Source organism: Thunnus thynnus, chromosome 12 (genome assembly GCF_963924715.1).
Source record: "Thunnus thynnus chromosome 12, fThuThy2.1, whole genome shotgun sequence".
Classification (NCBI taxonomy): domain Eukaryota; kingdom Metazoa; phylum Chordata; class Actinopteri; order Scombriformes; family Scombridae; genus Thunnus; species Thunnus thynnus.
Genome location: NC_089528.1, coordinates 10,270,833 through 10,291,536, shown reverse-complemented (window position 1 = coordinate 10,291,536; position 20,704 = coordinate 10,270,833). Strand labels below are relative to the sequence as shown.

Genomic DNA, 20,704 nt, shown 5'->3' with positions numbered 1-20,704 from the left:
ATATTTGGACGAGAGGGTGGAGATGACCCTAGCGCTAGCTGCTAGCTTGGTTAGCAATTTTCTCAATCTCCTGAGAAACCACTGGGCCAATCATCCCAAAACTTTGTCAGGATCATCTGCGGACTTCACTGATTTTAAGTTGTTAAGGAAACTTCAATATGTCAATCCATTTTGAAATTACTCATTTCTAAACCTGTGTCTTTCAGTTCAACTTTATATAAATGCTCATAAATCAAAATTGGCTTAAGTTATTGTAACCAAACTTGGTGCATGTGTTTGAATGCCAGGTCGAAGCATTGCTACACAGTCCTGTGATATTCGGCTACTAACTGCAAAAAAGTTTATATTTCATAATTGGCTGCACCAATGTGTTTCACACAATCTAGGGTGATGATTCAGTCGATGCATAAAATTTGGTAGTGACTGATTAAAGTCCGCATGGCTTATTACAACAAATCTAAATTTCAGATTCCAAACTTCAAAAAAATCAAAATAAATCACCCTTATGTCCTACAGAGCTGAAATCTCTTCAGCACATCCACTGAATTGTGACAAAAGTTTGCCTCACTGCAAACTATGGTCAATTCAGAAGTCTGTCTATATATTTTTCAAAATATGCAAAGTCAATTAACATCTATATCTCCACAAGTCTTCATTCAATTGCTACCAAAATTCTTTTGGAAATTCTTTGGATCCTACATATCACATGTTTCAAATTGTGTTCAGATTGTCAAACTGTGAGTCCGCAGTGGTATTAAGTGTCTTACTGTAATTTGTTTGTTCTGTAACATTTTCCATTTCATCCAATTTTTTAACAAATTTCACCAAAATATTTGACAATACAACTGAAAAAAAAAGCAGGTTGATGAGTGATTTTTTTCAGAATTGTGTCCCCAACAGTTAAATTGTGATTTTTTCAAGTTTTGTGATGTCCCTCTCTCTACCTTCTACTTGATCTTCCATATCACATGTTAATACAGGTCTAAATTTGGTACGTGTCTGGTGATGGTTACCATAAAGAGCAACTATTGGGTGCTTGCCTTCAATTGTTCCAAAAATAAATCCAGTTATTTCAGCTGTAGGTCACTGACATTTTACTTCCACATGAGAAACGACTCTTGTCTCTTTAGGTATTTGCTGATTAGAAGACATTACTAGTTGCTAGTAAAACATTACAAAGAGCAACGACCAGCAGAGTAATCTTGGTACATTCCTTTACAGTTGCATGCAATCTCCATCATCACCATTCAAGACTAAAATTAGCACAAAGAAAACTCACCCTCTTTTCCTTTGAATCGCTCCTGATCGTATCTGTTGTAGGCAGCAGGGACAGGCTGCTTGTTCCTTAGGGACGGGTCCTGGAGATGATATGAAATAATACAAACTACTAATTACATATCTGTCAATGCATTCTTAGTAGCCATTTATAAACCTGCCTCTGCTTTCAGGAATTGAATAGCTACCGGCCTTTTCTACACAACCCTCAAATTCATTTCAGGCTTTTTTTTTTTTTGACAAAATGAATGTGTAAGGAGAAGTAGCATTTCACTGTTTTGTCCAAGTCATGTTCTTAAATCGGCAGCAATTCAATTTAGTAAATTAAATAGTAGGGTATAATTTAAACATACATAAACAAACAAATGAACTAATGAGTTCTGGAGAGATTGTTAGTATAAACAATCCATAAGCCATTCATTTTGACTGATGCCCAGTGCACATTAAACAACCTTGAAAATATGAAGAAACTGAGGTATAGTGTGTATATAATGTAGACAGAGAATGACATTCTTACCACTTGAGTAGTGTTCTGTGCTGGTCTTTGCTCTGGTGCTCGCCCTTCTTCTCTGGCTTTCACTGACTGGAGAATGGCAAAGATGTTCTTGGAGAAGTTCTGCGGAGAAGCAATACAGATACAGATTTGATTAGCTGCACAAAAAAGCATTAACTTTCTCATCATTCGGTCAACTACAAAAACAGTATCGGTGTTTCAGGGAACCTAACCAAAGGCTTTGATGTAAAAAGACAAATCATACAAAACTGATTCACAGGAGCTGTTCATTCTGAACAATTTTGAAAAGATGTCCTGGATGATATTAATGTGTGCTCTCAAGTTAGCCATTCAATATTATATATAAAAATACTGTGAGTACAGACATCTACAGGCACATCAGAGCTTTAGCATCATGTTATGAAGCAAGCTGCTTTGTCTCATGCTATTCTTTACCAAAGGCATGTGCAGTAGAGTAAAACACATGTCAGTCTTCATCATATGGGAACTGTATGTAACCACAGCTTCTCCCAAAAACTCCTTCAACCTTAAGGGGAAGTTCAGACCGACATCAGCATCTGTGTGGAAAAACCCAGCCCCATTGATTTGAATGGGGGCAGCGTGTTTATGCGGCAGGGGTGTCACTGCAGAGGATTCAGCAAAAAAAACCCAAAACAAAACAAAACAAAAAAAAAACGCAGCAGTCCTCCGGCAAAAACTTGAACCAGACTCAAACTTTGCTGCAATGCAACCCTACATCATCCGGCAAGGTGCTGCATTGGCCAATCACATACTTGCAAGCACACATACACAGTGGATTACTTTGTTACATGAACCCCGTGTTCGACTGTTAACCTCAGATTGTCGCTACGAACAGTTGCCGCAGTGATAACTTTCCAGATTTATAAAATCCTGTCTTGACTTCCTTGATTGTATTTCACTGTCTCACCTGTACGTCAAACAACACCACCACAGCCCCTAGTACTGTTTTAATGCAGGGCTGTTTTTAACAGCATTCAACTTTGCGCATGTATTTATGAAGCAAGTGTGTTTAGTGTCACTTAATGTTGTGTCATGACAACATCACATATACCCTATAGAGAAAAAGTGTGACATAAAAGTACAAAGCTGAGTTGTCCTCTGCAGTGTTACAGTGCATCTTAATTTAATGTCTTAGATTATTTAGAAGATAATTTATGTTACTTTATTTATACCTAAACCTCACATCACCTTAACTAGACACACCTATGTCTAACAGTCATGAGTGTCTGTCTACATAAAGGCAAAAGAGCAGAAAGTCAACCACAACTCAAAATTAAAAAAAAAAAAAAAAAATTATGTTAGGTTAATAATCTGGTAACATTATCATGAATACAGGTCAGTGATAACACCTGCACTGGCGTCCCCACAACTTGCAAGATCAGTATAATGGCATCAAAATGAGAGAAAGATTGAGCTAACAGAGAGTTGGCTTCATACCAGCACCTCGTCATGTTGGTAAACGCACATGGCATCATTATATTTAAGACTTGTTTTCCCTGTTCACATGACAACAGAACCTTGAACCTTAAGATTTAAACTCTGTGAAGAAAGTTTGAAAAAGCATAGTTTGCATGTAAGAAATGACAAGCTGAAAGGAATGAAAGGCCAAAACACAGAGGAAAATATACAGTTTCAGATTTAGTCAAGCTGGTATTGATTGACTGGGATTGAACAATTTATATCCTGACAAAATAATCTCTCTGAGTACATATAAAGACACTATGTAGACGAACATACCAAAGTCCTCCAGTAGCACAGCAAAACAAACAGATGCCACTGGTTGATCCAAGAATAAGTACACACAGGCTGAACATTGTGTTTTTGCTGCCATCTAATGGTTAAAATGTTCACCTTGCAACACATAGGGGGCATTTTCACCCTTAGTTTTCCCCACAACCTGAAAGTTTATGTTTAGTAAAATGTAAAAGTTGGTGTGGAACTTAAGTGCAACTCAGAAGAGTGGTCTTGGGTGCAGCTCAAGAAGGCAAGAAGGATTTGTTTATGTTTGGATTTGTTCACTAGTAATGTAAAGCCATCACATAGACTATGATTACAGTATCAGTTTAGGCCTGAAAGTCACACTTTGATAGGATTAATCACAACAATGAGTTCACCAATGTTTACACCACAAAATGTATATTTGGTGAAAGTCTGCATTAGTATGAATCAATTTCCTCAATGCCAGATCTGCCTTGTTTGAAGCCAGTGTTGGAAATAAAAGGGGGAGCAAGGACAAAAATGCCTCAAAAAATCTCAGAATGCCCCTAAAAACCGTGATCGAGGGGCAAAAATTGGCAGTTAAATGGAGCTCATTTTTGAAGGATACAGCAGAAAGGTCTATATACATACAGTACATTATATACAAACTTTGTATGAAGTTTGGGGCTATTATCATTTATTTTACAATAGTTATAGGTCTTATATGTATAATCAGTAGTGGGGATGAACTATGAGGGGAAGGGAAAAAATGGAGTAAGAGTGACAGTTTAGTGATAAAGTGCTGCAGAAAAATAAAATCAAAATTATAATTTGTAGCTCTGTACTGCTGTTTTTCCTTTATTAGGGCCCAAGCACTGAGCGGTTAGCTCACACTCTCCATTCAAATATATGAGTATTTTTCTGTGTCCAGCTGCAGTTACTTATTGTCTCTACACACCTGACAGTACGCATTTCAACCAAAGAGGTTCAATCAACCTCTGACCAGGTCATGTGGATTAAAAGTCTTTCCTTTTCTAAAAATAGTCTTGATGTTTTACACACAAACTCATCACGAGTTTTGTTTACTAATTGAAATTCAAGTGAATGGGCCCAAAACTTGCATAATTTTGATGCCACAGGTGTGAGCAAGACAGACATGTCTCACCCTGCAGAAAATTCTCATCCTTGCACCATTGAGATTTGATGCTTCGCCATGACAGAGGAAGTTGCTATAACTTTATTGTACATGCTCCAGTCTGCACCAAACTTCACATGTTTGTAAAGTCAGACCTGTCAGCCCAGGTCTGGAGACATCTACATGCCCGTGACAGAAGCCCTTGGATGGCACCGCACCCCGACGTGCACAAGGGTGCGAAGGCCCGTTCAACGCTGCTTGCAGCTTTAATTTATATTTCCGTCTCTAACACACACTGACACAAACAGCTCTGTTGTTCACACTAAGCTGCTGTTACGATACCTGGCAGAGGCCATGTAATCCTGCACCTGCAGTGAATTTGGCTGCTGTGATGGACCGGTAGCTCATTAAAAAAAGCTCCAACTGTTACCAAAGACAGCAACCAAAGGCCAGTCACCAACACCACCCCCAGCAATTAAGATGGCAAAGAAAGTTGCTGGTTCTACAATTGAAAAATGGAAAATAGACTGGCTTGGTGTTGAAGAGGCGAATAAGATGACTTTCCTCTTCTGTAAAGTTTGCAGGGTTCACCCACCCAAACATAGCCTTGGACAGCTAAAAGCTAATCGCGACTTTGTTAAAGGAAGCAGGTTAAACAGTATTCAGGTCATTGTCACCAAACAAGCAAGCACCATCAATTTGCTTATGGTAACATTAACACTAACTCTAGAGACTTTAAAATGCATTTGACACAGGTGTATTTGGAGGAACAGTGCAACATTTTGGGAATTTTGTCATCCAGAGAGAAAACACAGAAAGATCACTGTGATTGGATATCATTAGCTTAAAGTGGACTCTGACCTTTCCGGTGCTCTGGAGAATGGTTGTCCTGGTCCTCCAGACTCTCTCTCTGCTGACAATGTCTCTGGTGACATCCACCTCAGCGTCCACAAAGCTTCTCTGCTTCAGGGTAATGTCATCATCCAGATCTGTTTTGATGGTGGAACGTTTCTTGGCCATAATCTTGGCTTTGATGGCTGCAATTTTCTCCACTGACATGGCCTCAGACAGGGATCTGGAGGAGGAGGAAAAAGGTTCTTATTATTTCAATAGCTTGAGGAACCGCGGGTGTTATTGTGCAGTAAAAAGATGACATTGAAATTGCATAAATATTGATCAATCCATACTTGTGCTACTGTATGTTGAATAAAAATTAAAACTCAACTCTGTGGCAAAATAATTTACTCTGAAGAGGTTATTACTCCACACAGAAAGCATATTATAAATAAATGAAATCATACCTGATCTGGTCAGTCTGCACAATGCCCTCTTTGTGGCCCTCCAGACGGGCAGCCAGACGCTCCTTGTCAAGACGCACTCGTTCCTCATCCTTAGAATGAAAGCAGAGTACACACCATTAACAAACTACAAAATAAAAAATGCAAGTGTTTGTCACTTAGTTATTGTAAATTATTTAGAATATGAAGCGATACTGTAAGATTGGTTCGTTTTCCTGTGGTGCAATTAGCACAATTTTGTTTTTTGGGTTGGTTACTTCTACACTATGATTTACACTGTCCACTACATAAAACCTCATGGTTATCCATTTAACCACTGTTCCTTTTGCCTTGCATGTAGGTGATATAAGGTGTTTTTAACTAAGCAACTTTTAGCAGAGGGTATTTCATGTCAGTTTACCTCAATTCTTGGTTTTTTGGCTTCCGAAGATACCTCATCAGCTGCTCTTTTGACTATAACAACAAAACAATGCTATTATCACAGTGTACAAAGCTCATTTGTGTCATTTATAAACTTTCTTGACTGAAATGCTTCTCATTTAATAGAAAAAAATCTGTGAAAATATGATACAATCATAGAGAGGCCTGTAACAAAAGACACAGTTTAAGTATTTTGTTGTAATCTCAGTTTTCAAAAACAGCAGCTCTACAAAGCCCATGTAATAAATATGGGGTGTATTCACCTTGCGTTGGCCTTTGCAAACCTATTTCTATAGGCGCACTTCTGTCAATACTGGTCGATGTAGCTGTGAACAGACAAAATTAGAAACTTCATGAACATTCCTACTCATAGGGCTTTAGTAATGAATGTGATGATTATTATGTTTTAGAAAATCTAAATTTCAAAAGAAATCAAGACATCAGTTTAAATATATGAGACTGTGCACACAACTGCCTACATATGATAGTAATACAATGTACAATCACAATAGATCTACCAAGCACTACTTACAACTCTCGCCATTGAGATACGACAGCAAGCCCTTTCGATCAGGTCGTCTGACAACAGGGATGTTCTCTGTCTATAAACAACACACAATCGTGTCATCCAAAATACCTCCAGGGCAGTTGTGAAGAAATGTAAAAGATGTTATACACAAATATCTTAAAAGGCTGAAATAACACATCACACTTTGGAATATACTGACGCTGACATAATATGGCATATTGATAGTTATTCCACAACACTTACTGCAGCTCTTCGCACATAGGACGGATGTGGGAGATGCACATTGTTGAGCAAAAACAAGATAGAGTCCAAAGTATAGTACTCTTTGGGCTGGCCCTCTTTACCAGTTCTGAAGGTAGAAACACAAGCAAAGAATACCATAAATATCACTAAACTTTGAAATATATTACACCAGCTTAGCATACGATTAACATGTAAACAGACGGCTGCAGGTTGCACATTTAAGATCTAAATAGAATAAGTCTGAAGTAAATATAGTTGGTTACCTAATCAAAGTTACAAAGCCCTGGTTCTGATGTCACATAAACACGGAACTATCAACAGTTATCCGGCTAGCTAATCTACTAATGCTTGTGCAACGTCATTTTCTGCATATCATCAGCAAAGTTTGCTTTTTCGTACCATAAACAAAGCTTTTAATAGTCATGACTGTGATCCACTGACTCCTATGGGAACACAACTCAGCGCTGGGCTTAACGTTACGTCGCTAATAAGTTAGCATCACATCTCTACTGCAAGTTTAGCTGTACAGCTCTCCTAAATACGTTGCAACTTTTTTTTAAATAAAGGGATATATTGACACGTATAAATGGTGGCACAAAAGTCCAGTGGTCTACAGCAAAACGCTGAAGTATAATGCCAAAGTGACCAAAGTGTGTTAAGATAATGAAGTACAACATCGAGGAAAGGAGTTAGGTTAGCATCTTAGCATCTCGTTGCTAGCGAGCTTTCCGCCGTTAGCAGCACAAGGTACAGATTAGCTTCGACTGCGGGCCTACAAACGAGATTTATAGATATGTTTGGCGCTGACATACCCCCAGATTATGTAGTTGGTCTTGACATTTTTCGGCCAGGAGAACTCTCCAAATATAACTTCGTCTCCTTTTGCGACGATTTCTTTTTTCTGGATGTTATACTGACGAAGAACACTCAACACATCCGCCATCTTCACTTGTCTTGGTGTAGAAGTGTGTTTGCGAGGCCCCCAGTTATCAACATCATGTGGCCTCGCAGGATGCCTGATCTGAGTGAAACTGTTTTTTTTTTGTTGTTGTTGTTTGTTTGTTTTTTGGACCAACTCCACCTTGCTCACAGGAGTGTCGGAACGGGCTGTAGTCGCTTTTTATAAAAAACCCAGAATTATCAGGTATATTCCGACATTGATGAACGTAATTATTAATTTAGAGAAGTCCTGGCTCAGTCCAAATGACTTGCTCAAGGACACTTCCATCAATCAGTGATGTACACAAGAAAGTAATGTTCATTTATTGAGTCAAGATGGTTATTTGTAAAATATAAAGGCAAAAACACGGCAATATTTGAAGAGCAGCAAAGTGTTTATTAAGGGTCTACATTGCCACTACAGTCAAGTACTTAGATGTTAAGCAAAATGGATACAACAAACATAATAGGAGAGAGTTAACCATGGTGGTGAAACACTTGTGAATTACCATACCTCATAATAATAACTATCTCTTGTGTCAAACTTTCAACTACAAACGCTGTATCAACAATCATATTGTACATATATTTTAGCTTCATAGCGTTTTGACCTTTGGTCAAAAATACAGCGGACATTGTCTTAACATTGAAAATGACAGTATCAGCATGTGTGGAGAAAAATCCTTCACAGTAACATGGTCAGTTTATTTTTCTTCATAATGAATTACACTAGAATGGAGAATAAGTGACACGTTGAATGTTAATTCTGTCTGTAATTACAGCAATTAGTGTTCAATAAAACAAGAAGCACCACTGTGGTCGATTGCTTCCATTTCCCAAAAATGAAGTGGCCCCTAACACTAAAACATATGTGTTTATTCTCTTTGAAGAAATATAAAGCACTGTACTTTAAATCTCTTCTGTGTCATGTTTTACAAAAGTACCGGTACATTCAACTCCTTTTATTCCGCTAATGTAGCAATTATCTGTTAGTTTTTGCATAACGGACATTCTTACATCAAATATACTGAAACATTACTGTGCTAGCAGATTCAGTCTAGGTAAACAGTTGTTAAATAACTATGGTCTGTCCTTCCTGGACATAATAATACAGTAAAATCCCAAATGTGATGCATAGAATTCAGACTAAAATATGAGAACAAGTCAATTTCTCCAACCTACAGCAAACCGACTTACATTGGCATTATTGTTATACGAAGGAAAATCCCAAATAAACCAAAACCCAAATAATCCCCCAATAATGTTGCATCACATTTAAGAGCACCAAGGGTATTTTTTTTTATAGAATACATTTGACAAGAGCAGAAAAGACAACTCAGTTTTAAAATAAAATTGGCTCAGGGGAAAACAAATGTTAATAGAACTAAAATTGTAGCTAAGCTATAGGCAGTGTTATGTAAATGGAATTCTAGACATTAACATTACTATAAAAAAAACCTTTTCTGACCAAATAAATCAAAGAATAGAAGAATAGTCAGAAAACAAAATGCAATGTATTCTGTTCACTTTTGGTGTTTTTCCTATCTTACAGTATATCAGTTAATAATTTATAATAATGCTACATAAAACAGAGGGACAGGCTTTCAAATTTAAAAATGCCTCTACCATCACATCAAACTTGCTAAATCATACCATAGATACATACTAGAAACAGTAAATCCCCTTCTAATAAACCTACAGTTGCACTAAGTCTCCAACATTCTGTCTCTTAACCTGTTCCTCTTATTTAATCTGCAACATCTCGCTATAAATGTGGAATTTCTTCAAAGGGTTCATGTCTCACCAAAAACCATCAAAGCACTTAACAACAGAGTGCTGTTTGCACTAAAACTCCAACAGCATGATATGCAATGACATATCATGTGTTATCACTTCCTTTTTAAATTTCAGAAAAAAATATATGCACACATTTCCAGAGTGTTGTCCAGCCCGCTGGACACTTTGTCAATTTGTAAGCGACATAATACAAAAAGAGAAATTGGAATTGTAAATGTCAATATCTTTTGGATTAGTGCTGTTTTAGGGCACTCTACATGCTAAGTGAGCCATGTTGGTCCACTTTGTGCCTTCTTGTTGGACTCTAATGACATGATTCAGAGACGGTCCCAAATACTTTATCAGATCAGATCCTGGGCTAGGTTACGAATGACACTCAAAGCTCCAAGGTCGAAGCCACAGATGCTCAGTACACCTCTGTCTTCTGTGTCTGCGATGGCCTGTCCAATGGATGTCAGCCCACACATCACCAATTTAGAATTGGTTCCTGATATCTGTTGAGAATATGCACATAAAAAACATTTTATTTTTAATTGTTTTTTTTGCAAAAAGCATGCTTGAAAATTGGCCCTTTGTCAGATACAGAGATGTTCCTCAGAACTGTACCTGACAAAAAAAACTAATTAGGAATGAACATTTTGTAGTTCCTTAATATCATAAAAAAGATTTTTTAAACAGAGCTGATGACAATGTTTGAAGTTTTTCAGGTGATAGAAATCCCAGTGAGAGGGTTCAGCCACTGTCATGTTATTACAGGACATTAATTGTGTCTCATGATACACATAGTAATATATAACATGAACAGTGGTCATTCTGGAAATTGAGAGTCCAGATATCAGCTTTAATGTAAGTCTGAAAAGGAACCTCATCCCATTTGTCTGATTAAGTCCATCAAATTGCAAATTAATTTTACCTGAGGTCTGCTTAATCCTGTTTTTAAAAACAATCGTTATCTGAAAGGACATTATTCAATTAAATCCCCTCCCTGAGCAGGCATTAATGAATAAATGAATATACTTGTCTGTGCTTCTTTAGAGACTCCACCGGGCTGGCAGTAAACGTCCACAGAGGGTTGTTGGTTAGAATGATGAACACATCTACAGCTTTCCCGTTCTCTGTGGCCCATGTGATGGGAAGAGTGCAGTCTGTGCTCCCACTCGGGATCTGGAGCATACAGTATGGTGGAAAGGTAAGCGTTCAAGAGCAAGACATGTTCAGTGTCAATGGTTAATGGTTAATTAAGGCAATTAATCTTCTACTGGACTGGACTAATGTAGTTTTAAACGATTATAAAATGTCCTTATTCGTAATGTAGACTGATCAGTAACTGTAATTAATTTCTTATTCTCTGACGCTGTTACACGCCTTACCTTAACCAGTTCGACTGTTGCTTGTGCGAGACTCATGTCAGCAGAAACCGTGCATGGAACCACAAATCCTTCAGAGTAGGCTAGCACATGTGTGTCTGCCTCTGTCCTTGCAAAAATCTGTAGCAGGCACAAAGGTCAAAAGGAAAGCATGACATCACACAGAAAAAATATCTCTCATACACACACACACACACACACACACACGTGCGTGTTGCAGGAAAAATAGATACCATTCAAATGTTCTACCTCATTGCAGTTCTTTTAAGAAAGGAGAGAATCGTCACTGTGATAGCACATGTCTCAGCTGATCACTGCTGAAGGGCCTGTGGACTACGAATATCGCACTGCGGAAGGAATTTTTGCAGGAATCCAGTATGTGTCAACAGACCAATTCCTTGACCCAAGCTTCCTCCAAAGATGGGGCGGCCTGAGCCCTGCTTACATACGCAGCTGTTCCAACTGAAACAACAATTAACCACACTCTGGGTAGTTGGCTAGCTCTAGTATTGTCTTACCATGGTAATTGCTGCGGCAGCGACGGCAGTGCTGATCGACGTCCCTGGGACAATGCTGCTCAGCGATGTGCTCACATCCACTGCCACCACAAAGCGTTTACCAACAGGATCCACATTCTGGGGGACAAAACAGCAACAGAACAAGAGTTTATTTGTGTTAGCTGATGCTGTTAGCTGCTGTCTTCTTTGATGGTCTATCAGAAGTCATGAAGATAAACGGAACTTACCATAAAACTCTTGTAAAAAGCAGAGTCCATTGCTTTCAGGATGCTGCTGTCTGGTTCCCATTTTGTTTTACCCTGATAGCCTTGGCCTCTTTTGTAGTTTTCAGAAGCCAAGAGTATGTTGAAAGGGTGGAGCTTTGCCTGGTGATTTATAGACACACATGTAATGCTTGAATAATGACTACTGGCTAAGAAAACAAACACATAACTGTACATTAATTAGGAAGAACTATAAGTCATACCTTCTTTAATGCCGTCTCACTCTGGATTCTGTCACACACAGTTTGTGTTTCTGAAGTCCCTGGTTCAAGAACTTTGTTTGCCGTCATCTTACCTAAGATCCTTAGCACAGACTGGAGAGGCATTTCCTTCAACAACGCTCTCCATACCTCAAAACATAAACACATATCCCCTCATCAGACTTATGGAAGGCTGGACATGTGATTACATATGATCCAATGTCATTTTATGATTAACTTAATGTCAGATTGATGATAACAAAAGGTATTTCTCTCAAAACAATTCTCCAATAACTGTTTGTAGGTAGAATGCATGAAATCCCAACACTGAATGATCATTTAAAAACACACAAACACTCACCAGTTTGGACTTCAGGTGGTCTGTCAGTAGCTGTTCCCTCTCCAATTTGTGTTCCTCTATTAAATTGATGACCTCCGTTTCATCACAACTGTGCTTGACCTTCTCCACCACTTCAAGGTATGAAAGCACTTTGGCGACCTCCTCTGAGTTCTCTTTATCTGCGTAAGCAACCTGGACCTCTTTCCATCCTTTTGTTACATATTTGCTGATCAAGGCAATAGCTGAAAACAAAAAGAAAGGGCCATCATTGTCTTATCTAATTTGTCTTTTTTCAGCCTCCCAAAAAAAAGTGAAACAAAATAACCAAATCATGATTAGAGAGTGTTCAAATTGGCATGGTACAGATTATATTTCAGGAAAGGTTGTTTACAAGTGCACAAGGTCAGACTCAGATACACCTTTAAACCCAGTGGCAATCAAGTTAATCCAACTCTATGACCGTTTCGGAGGTTGTGGCTTGTAGTGTTGCTGTTCTGTTGTCAGTGTTTACAATTGTCTCCTGCAGAGTTTTTCTGTTTATCGTCATGACATTTGATGCATTTTCCCTTCTCACGTTACATACATAATATCGTATTTGCAACACTTATGGAAATGCTGAGTGGCAAACCTCTATCAAAGCTGACAAATGCTGCCAATTGGTATTCAGCTTCATTGCTTAATTCTAATTTACAGTTAGTTCCTGTGTTGTTGATGCAGTAGTAACAAATACTGCACAATTATGTAAGGTGGCAAGGAAAAAGGCCTCTAAAAATATGATGACAAATAAGAAGTCATAAAGTAGCCATTAGTAATCCATCTCCACCAGTGGTTGAAGACACTTAACAGCAGAAATTACAAACTCTACATGCAATGACCTGAGAAAACACTGTGTTGAAATAATAACTATGGCTTTCCAAACTTAAACTGAAAATAAAAATGAAAAAGCTGTTATTGCCTTCACACGTTGCTTACTGCAATCCAGGGATATTGTAATGTGAGGTGGATGATATTTTGCCCTCCCCTGTAAACAGATGTGTATAAAATGGGTCTGTGTAAACTAACCTTCATGAGCTGGTTTGGTGTGAGAGAGCCTGAGTAGATCTTGGTGTGACCACCCCTCTCTCTGTTTACATTTGGTCACAGCCGCAGCCAGACTCATGGCATCTTGCTCATTGTACCAGTCAGACACTGCTCTTCTCAGGGCACGTCCCCAAATCCCACACTTCATGCCCTCTTTCAACTCCTTTTTGTACTGGATGAAAGAAAACAGATGGGCAGGATCTCGACAAACTTCCTTCAGGGCTTTGAATGCCGCCTGCCTGGTCTTCAGCTCAGAGTGCTGGGAGCACAAAGCCAGTGCAAAAAAGGAGGGGCCGAGTCTGACAGCTCGCTCATCTTTAGCGAACCTTTTTATCTCTTCCACCACCTCGCCACCGTGGCCATCCTGAAGAAGGGAAAACAGGGTTTCAGCGTTCTCTATGCTGACACGACCCTCCTCTCTGGCAGTGTACAAGTCTCCCTCCAAGCCATAGCAGAGGAAGCGGCACAGTCTGGCCTTGTCGCTGATCTCCCATGGACAACCGACACCTGTTGAGTTCAGAGTGTGGTTGCTTGAAGATGTTGTGGTACTTCCTGATGGCTCCATTGTCACACTGGAGAAGGCCTGAAACAGTAAATGGCTTTTTAAAAATCACTCAGTGTCTAAAAGATGCTCAAATAATGAACACTTTTTGTAACCTACGAGATCAAACTGGCACTGATCACAGTTAGCAGTGGACTAGTTTAATGTACAAGTCTCAGCATTAATAGAATAATGTCAGAGTTAATTTCGCATTCCTGGTGTGGGTGTGGGATTGGTTGAAGCAACACTGAAACTGCAGACCATGCAACTTTGCAAAGCCCTAACGTTACCAAAACGCAATGAACAGATTGAGCCCCAGGAAACTGCTGCAGATATCCATGGCCAACCAGAAAGCCTCAATGAACACAAGATAAGGCTGACTTCGCTGGCAATATTACATACTCATTGCCTCAGTGCGCTGACAGAAATAGCTTAAAGCCGATTAAAGGACATGATGATACACACAAGAAAGATACAAGCCACATCGAGCTGTTAATAGAAAGTGGTAGAAAACTTTAGCAAACATAACGTTATCGTTAATTGCGAACGTTACCGGTTGTTAGCAAAGGGAGGCAGTCTGGGCAACGCCAAGTTAGTTAACGTTAACTTAGCCAACTGGCCTTGTCAACATTGTTAAATTCATGTTAAATATGTATCTAGCTAGTTATTTAGCAAACATCATTATAATTAAATCCACTTCTAACAGTTGTCAAGTCCAGCTAAATGGTAACGTTAGTCAACGGATCTCCAATGACCACAAACTACAGCCTCACATCCGAGGTTTTTCCAGCCGGACACCGGACAGCTAAGCTAGGCGGCTTAATGGAGCTCGCCTGGGTTGGGCAGCTGGCTACGTAGCTACGCCAACTCTAACTTCATTGTGTTAGCTTTGCTAGAAACACGTATGGATGTGTGATGTATGCTGATGAAAACATTTCACTCAACAAGTACATGATATATACATGTATATATACACAAACTTACCACAGTATGTGTGTGCACGGGACTCAAGTTTTTGATGTAGCCAGACGGCAAAAAGGCCTCCCCTCTGACCGTCAGTGACGTAACCGGGGCGGGGCAGCGATGGATGCTGGGATAAAGAGTACCATCTCTCTTTCACACACACACACACACACACACACACACACACACACACACACACACACACACACACACAGACTAAGGTATTTTGGTTTCTCTTTAATTTCATTTCTCTTTAATTTTGCCCACAACAGGCCAGTAAAACATCGGTATAGCTTTTTACCACTTGAATTACCGGTTATGGTAGTAGTAGGTGCGCAGTATATTCACCCAGCAAGATTTCACTTTCATTTTTCTTGATAGAGTTTCCAAGTGAAATATTCATAGTATGTGTAGGCTATTTGAGATCAAAGAGTCAATTACTCTTCTTGACACCCAAATTATCTGGTGGTCACAGGCAGTAAGGGTTATACATTTGGTATATTTCTGGCCCAGATATATCCCCTCTCCTCTGCTACATCCCACTACTGTACCCACGGTGTGTTTCCCCCTCCATGCCCTCCTACATTTTTATCTAATCCCATCTTTCCTTTTAATGCAGTCAGTTTTTTTTAATCCACTATTTCCATAATCAAAGTAGAAACAGGCCAGCAAGAAGAGGAAGAAGAGGAAGATGATGATAATGGTGATGTTGAGGTCTTTTTTTTTTATAAATCTATGGTACTGACTCAGTGCTGTTAAAGTCTGAAGACTGTTTGGTTTCTGATATGGCCCACTTAGGTAGCCCTCCTGTAAATGAAATGCCCATTTTTAAGTGTAATTGTAGTTTTTATTAAGCCTGGTTGTTTCCAACAGTAGACCTTTTTGGCAGAATACAATTTGACATGTCACGGTAGAAAATGCACATGTGTTAATAATAAAAATCAATAATGTGTATGACCTGTCACACTGTCATGACTTACTGGCACACACACTAGAGCATTATTAGTAACACCTGTGATTTTAATAGACAGGTCAAAATGTCTGCTGTAAAAAAGGCATATGAGAGTAAAATGAATGTTTCTCATGGCCTGAAATGATAAATTGTCAAAACTACTTTTGTTATTTTGGATTTTTACAAATGAGTTACTGTACTGCACACAACTGAGCCAAAGAATAATCAGTTTAATTTAAAATAAAATAAATTACAAAAGAAAAGCAAACAAAGACACTAATTTGATTGTTTTCATATCCTCTTTACCACAAGACATTGCTTTTTAATTGAAGATTGAAGCATTTAGAAAACTGAAATTCGTTTTACTTCAGAATCTGACAAAAAAGGAACAGATTATGCAGCTGAGCTTATTTTTTTTAAGCCATGTGATTTGAATTGGACTGAATTTGAATGATTTGGTGAGGATTTATGATGTACAACATGTTACAGTTGAGACAAAACCTAGTGTTTTTCTGATGAGTGTCAGTGTCACACAACAAGTGAAGAACAGTTACGGAGCTCATCAATAATCACCTAATCCACACAGATAAAGCAATACAGGTAATAATAAATATCATTATCACAAAATATTTTTCTCAATGCTGCACCTGTAAACCTCTCTGCCAATAAATCAAAATTGAATTTTGGTTGCAAGATTTCCCAGCCACCACCGGGTGGCAGTAGAACATAAACTGTAGGAACACAGGATTCATTTTCATGACACCCATGTAGGCAGACTTTGTTCAGTTTTTGCAACAATTGAACAGTTAGAATTTAACACAAAATAAGTGCCACAGTATAGCAAGTCTTCATGAGGCATACATACATGACAAGACCACTAAAAGTGCAAACTCACAAAATACATCACAGTCCTGCAGTCATACGCATTTCACTTGTGTGGAATCATAAATATTAAAGTTTACATTCAAGACTTTGGCTGTCTCAGCCAGCAGCAACACAGTTTTACTTTAGTCGATGTCCAGTGTTCACCGTGCACCAGATGGCACCGCCTACAGTATGTTATGTCCATTGCACTGGCACGTCTTTAAACACCATGTGGTTGAGGTGACATTTTGAGGTAAGGGAAAGTGCCTGCACAGTGTCTGTCAACAGCAGCTCCTGAGCCTTTGGCAACACTTTCCACTATCACCATGCACGGTGTCAGTCCTTGTGCAAGAGATACAAATCGCTCTGCAGGCTGATTGCTTTAGAATCATGCTGTATTAGATCTCCATTGTTCCTTATCCTCAAGGCCTTTCGATGCTTCCCAAGGCCCCTCTGCTTAGGAGCTGCATCAAATAGGACTTTGTATTGCTCAGACTGAATGAAGCGTGAGAATGAGCCATTCTCCATTAGGCTGTAGATTTTTTTCTGTGCCACAACAAAACACGATGGACTTGGGTTTTGGAGATTCTGGCGGATGATATCTCTCGTGTGGAAATCTAAGTTTACCTGCAAAGATATGGAAAGCAATGCACAGCTAAATTAACTGAACATGGTATTTTCAATTCACACATTTAATGTGCAGCACACACTGTACAGTATGTGCACCTGCACCATTACCACAGATGGAAAATAACTATTCAGAACTCTGGTTGCTGTGGTTAATGTACAGTAAATGATACAGGTTTGTATGTTTTTAGTCTTAAACTAGGCTACTTGAGCATTTTTCTGGAGTATTGCTCTTTTTCTCACTCTTGCAATAAACACACCGGAAGTTTATGTGCAAACTAAATTATGTTGTTTTTAATAATATGTATGTTTGGGTTTTAGCATATTTTGCTGCATAAAAGTTCTCCCCTTATGATTCAGTCATCTTAAAGAGTTTGTTTTTACCGGCGTAGGAGACTCTGGCCTGATGAACTCTTCATAAATGCATGCTGCTCTCCGTGTCAGCTCCTGGGGACTGTCAAGGGTTTTGAACTCTTGACAGGTGAGCCAAAAGTCCAGGTTCTCCTCACAGAACTCTGACTTTAGAAAGTCCCGAAATGCTAATTGTCCACCTTTTACACAGGAGAATATAACTTTATTATAAAGAAAACAGTCAAGAACCACAATATTAGATTTGTGTTGCCTTAAAGCAAATGATAATTACGTTTCTGGGAAAGGAGTATCTCAAGAGATTCTTCAAGTAGGCTTGTTTCATTTGTTGCCTGTCTGCAAAGAGAAAACAAAGGAGGATATTTGGTTGTGTTCAAATTTGAAAGAAGAAATAACACAACATTAATATACAGCATGATTTACAAAAAAACAAAAAACACACACACTTGTTGAGTTTCCGCCATGACAATGGACTCTGGATTAAGTTATGCATTCTGGATTTCCATGCATTATGTCTACAAGAGAGGACAACAACAGGAATATTAAAACAAGTGTAACTTTCCCAGATGCATAAAACATAAAGATGTCAAAAATAAGCCTCACTACGTTACAACTGATACTGTACTTACATTCTGTTTGTGTCTTGAAAGTCCAGGGGAGTTGTTTTACAAAATCCATTCATTGTTGAATTTGAATAACATTACCTCTTCTGTGATTTATAATTTGTCGATATTTGCCAGTATACATGCTGCTGCTAAGACTTCAGAAGAATCCTTTTAAAAATTTCCCTTAAATTTCAAACCTCATAGTTTCACTACTGGATCCTGACTGACTCTTCTCACCACTGAGGGTCAAAGTCATGCGTGGAATCCGACTGTGATGTCAAAACACCACGCTTCTGCCTGTGCCGCAGGTCTCTGCACTTTTTTTCCCCCTGTGTCTTGCTATTTTTAACCTCTGTTAAATGATTGTTACATAATTAGAAGGAGCCGCACGAATACTAAGTACGTCAAACCTTGTGCTCTTCCTCTTCTTCAATTACAGAACAAAACTTTACTGTGTATCTCAATCCCTATCACATTCTTCACAGTTAAATGCATTACAAGGCCTGCTGAAAGTCATCCAGTCCCTACGTCATTTAGCTTGCTATTCAAGTCTGTGCCATTCTTAGCCACAGGTCAGGTAGTCACAAGTTTCTTTTAGAAGTTTTTCTTCTTCTTTGCCGTTTCCTCTATGTGACTTTCACAGATTCTGAATAACCTACTTTAATGTTTTGGCTTTTTATTTATTTTGGAAGAATCACTTCATATAGCTTCATTAAATTAACAGCATTTTATACACTTTCCTCGAATTCTTCATTAGCTTCTGTATACAATCAATATTAATTTGCTTGGATCATTGGAAGAAGTGTGTTTGTGTCAATTCCCTGGCAGAGAGAAGTGAAATTACTGCATGCGGTACGTCAGAAGTTGAGATATAGTAAAAGCTGTTTTCTTATAAAGTTTTCTGGAACTATTCAGTATCAGCAGTAAACATTGGGTGAATTCACATTATTTGTCACAGTTATGGGTTTAAAGGCCCCAACTGTTATTTATTAAATCATGTAAATAATAGGTACAGTAAGTTTACATGTATAATTGGAATTAAAATGTTTGAAATTTTTGTGTAATTGTAATTATATCCTGTAATAACAGGTTTACAAGCATTACAGTTCAGTTAGTGGAGTGAAGTTCTTGCAGCATCAAGAACATTAATAACTTTGAGTCATAGCAGGTTTTAAGCTGTGTTTTGAATTTCGTAGTGGGCAACCATTATGTTCACAGATTGTACCTTAAACATGAAAAGTTGAAAAGAAAAGAAAAACAGCATATGTGGCAGAAATTTACATCATCATCCATAAATCCATTTCACAACAGTATTAGACTGACATAGGCACAATTATGGATATTATATTTCAAGGCCGACTCTCTTGGGGGCCAGACCAAGTACTCCTGGGTAAAACACTCCAGTTACTCTCTCACCAATCTGAAGTATCTCTTTTCGAGTTAGAGCAGCAGCTCTTAGGCAGATAACCAAAAATTGGCTGAAATTTAAGAGCAGCTATAACAAGCTATGCCAGTGGCTGTGTGAGGCTGTACTTATTAGTCACAGAGATGCTTTGAGTTAAATGCTAACGTCAGCATGCTAACATGCTCACAGTGATGATTTGTCATCATTGAAAAATTATGATCTTCATCCTCCAGGAGATCCGGCCTGACCTCATGTCTCTTTCTTCCGTTATGTGTATGGCTTCTTTTTCTCCCCTCCTTCTGTGTGTGTGAATGATGTGATGTAAGTTTTGCCCCTTTGTGCTGTGCAGACTCTAAAGGCCCTTTAGTCAAAATTGTGATTTGTGATATTGGGCTACATACATAAAAATTGACTTGAATGACAATGGTAATTAGTGCTAAACACAAAGTACTATTGAGGCTGATAGGAATGTCAGTAGTTTTGCAGGTATTTGGTCATCGACTTAAATATTGTACAATTTTTGACCTGACGATGGAGCTAGAGGAAAAGCCAGAAGATTACCAAAGTTATTAGGATTCATCCTCTGGGGAACATGAACATGAATTGACCAAACCAGACATCGCCATCCCTAGAGTCATGCCGCTAGCTTGGCTAAAATCATTTTGGTCACAGAAAACTAGGAAACTGCTAAATCCAATTATAAATGAATATATCCATCTTGTTGTAACTTGTAGGTAATGA

General features: G+C 38.6%; 3 protein-coding genes across 3 annotated transcripts in view; all 3 read right to left on the bottom strand.

The window, feature by feature from the left end:
• Positions 1-8,118, bottom strand: part of cdc73 (cell division cycle 73, Paf1/RNA polymerase II complex component, homolog (S. cerevisiae)) — a 31,175-nt gene extending 23,057 nt beyond the window's left edge. Inside the window, exons 1-9 of the mRNA XM_067605296.1 lie at positions 7,946-8,118; positions 7,134-7,239; positions 6,894-6,963; positions 6,625-6,687; positions 6,342-6,394; positions 5,945-6,033; positions 5,505-5,718; positions 1,793-1,891; positions 1,280-1,358 (exon numbers count right to left, since the gene is read on the bottom strand). Of these exons, the coding sequence (XP_067461397.1) occupies positions 1,280-1,358; positions 1,793-1,891; positions 5,505-5,718; positions 5,945-6,033; positions 6,342-6,394; positions 6,625-6,687; positions 6,894-6,963; positions 7,134-7,239; positions 7,946-8,076 (904 nt within the window). The 5' untranslated portion in view covers positions 8,077-8,118. The remainder of the gene's footprint in view (positions 1-1,279; positions 1,359-1,792; positions 1,892-5,504; positions 5,719-5,944; positions 6,034-6,341; positions 6,395-6,624; positions 6,688-6,893; positions 6,964-7,133; positions 7,240-7,945) is intronic.
• Positions 8,119-8,446: 328 nt separating this feature from the next.
• On the bottom strand, positions 8,447-15,274 carry ro60 (Ro60, Y RNA binding protein). Its single transcript, XM_067605298.1, has 9 exons — positions 15,163-15,274; positions 13,620-14,220; positions 12,579-12,799; positions 12,221-12,367; positions 11,982-12,119; positions 11,755-11,871; positions 11,240-11,356; positions 10,887-11,033; positions 8,447-10,363 (listed from the first exon to the last, which is right to left on the bottom strand). The coding sequence occupies exons 2-9, from the start codon at positions 14,200-14,202 to the stop codon at positions 10,211-10,213; spliced, it is 1,623 nt and encodes a 540-aa protein (XP_067461399.1). The 5' UTR covers positions 14,203-14,220; positions 15,163-15,274; the 3' UTR covers positions 8,447-10,210.
• A 700-nt stretch (positions 15,275-15,974) lies between these two features.
• On the bottom strand, positions 15,975-18,855 carry LOC137193872 (regulator of G-protein signaling 21-like). The gene is made up of 5 exons (XM_067605294.1): positions 18,583-18,855; positions 18,400-18,468; positions 18,228-18,289; positions 17,969-18,135; positions 15,975-17,584 (listed from the first exon to the last, which is right to left on the bottom strand). Exons 1-5 carry the CDS (start codon positions 18,633-18,635, stop codon positions 17,294-17,296), a joined length of 642 nt encoding a protein of 213 aa, XP_067461395.1. The 5' UTR covers positions 18,636-18,855; the 3' UTR covers positions 15,975-17,293.
• Positions 18,856-20,704: the final 1,849 nt, after the last annotated feature.

Bases quoted from the DNA above. Each gene is read 5' to 3' on its own strand.
- ro60 (XM_067605298.1), bottom strand. From the start codon at position 14,202: ATGGAGCCATCAGGAAGTACCACAACATCTTCAAGCAACCACACTCTG. The intron at 12,800-13,619 runs GTTAGTTTACAC...TTTTGTTTTCAG, and splicing joins CACCAAACCAGCTCATGAAG to CTATTGCCTTGATCAGCAAA. The intron at 12,368-12,578 runs GTGAGTGTTTGT...TTATGTTTTGAG, and splicing joins ACCACCTGAAGTCCAAACTG to GTATGGAGAGCGTTGTTGAA.
- LOC137193872 (XM_067605294.1), bottom strand. From the start codon at position 18,635: ATGAATGGATTTTGTAAAACAACTCCCCTGGACTTTCAAGACACAAAC. The intron at 18,136-18,227 runs GTAATTATCATT...CCTGTGTAAAAG, and splicing joins GATACTCCTTTCCCAGAAAC to GTGGACAATTAGCATTTCGG. The intron at 17,585-17,968 runs GTAAAAACAAAC...ATATCTTTGCAG, and splicing joins GGCCAGAGTCTCCTACGCCG to GTAAACTTAGATTTCCACAC.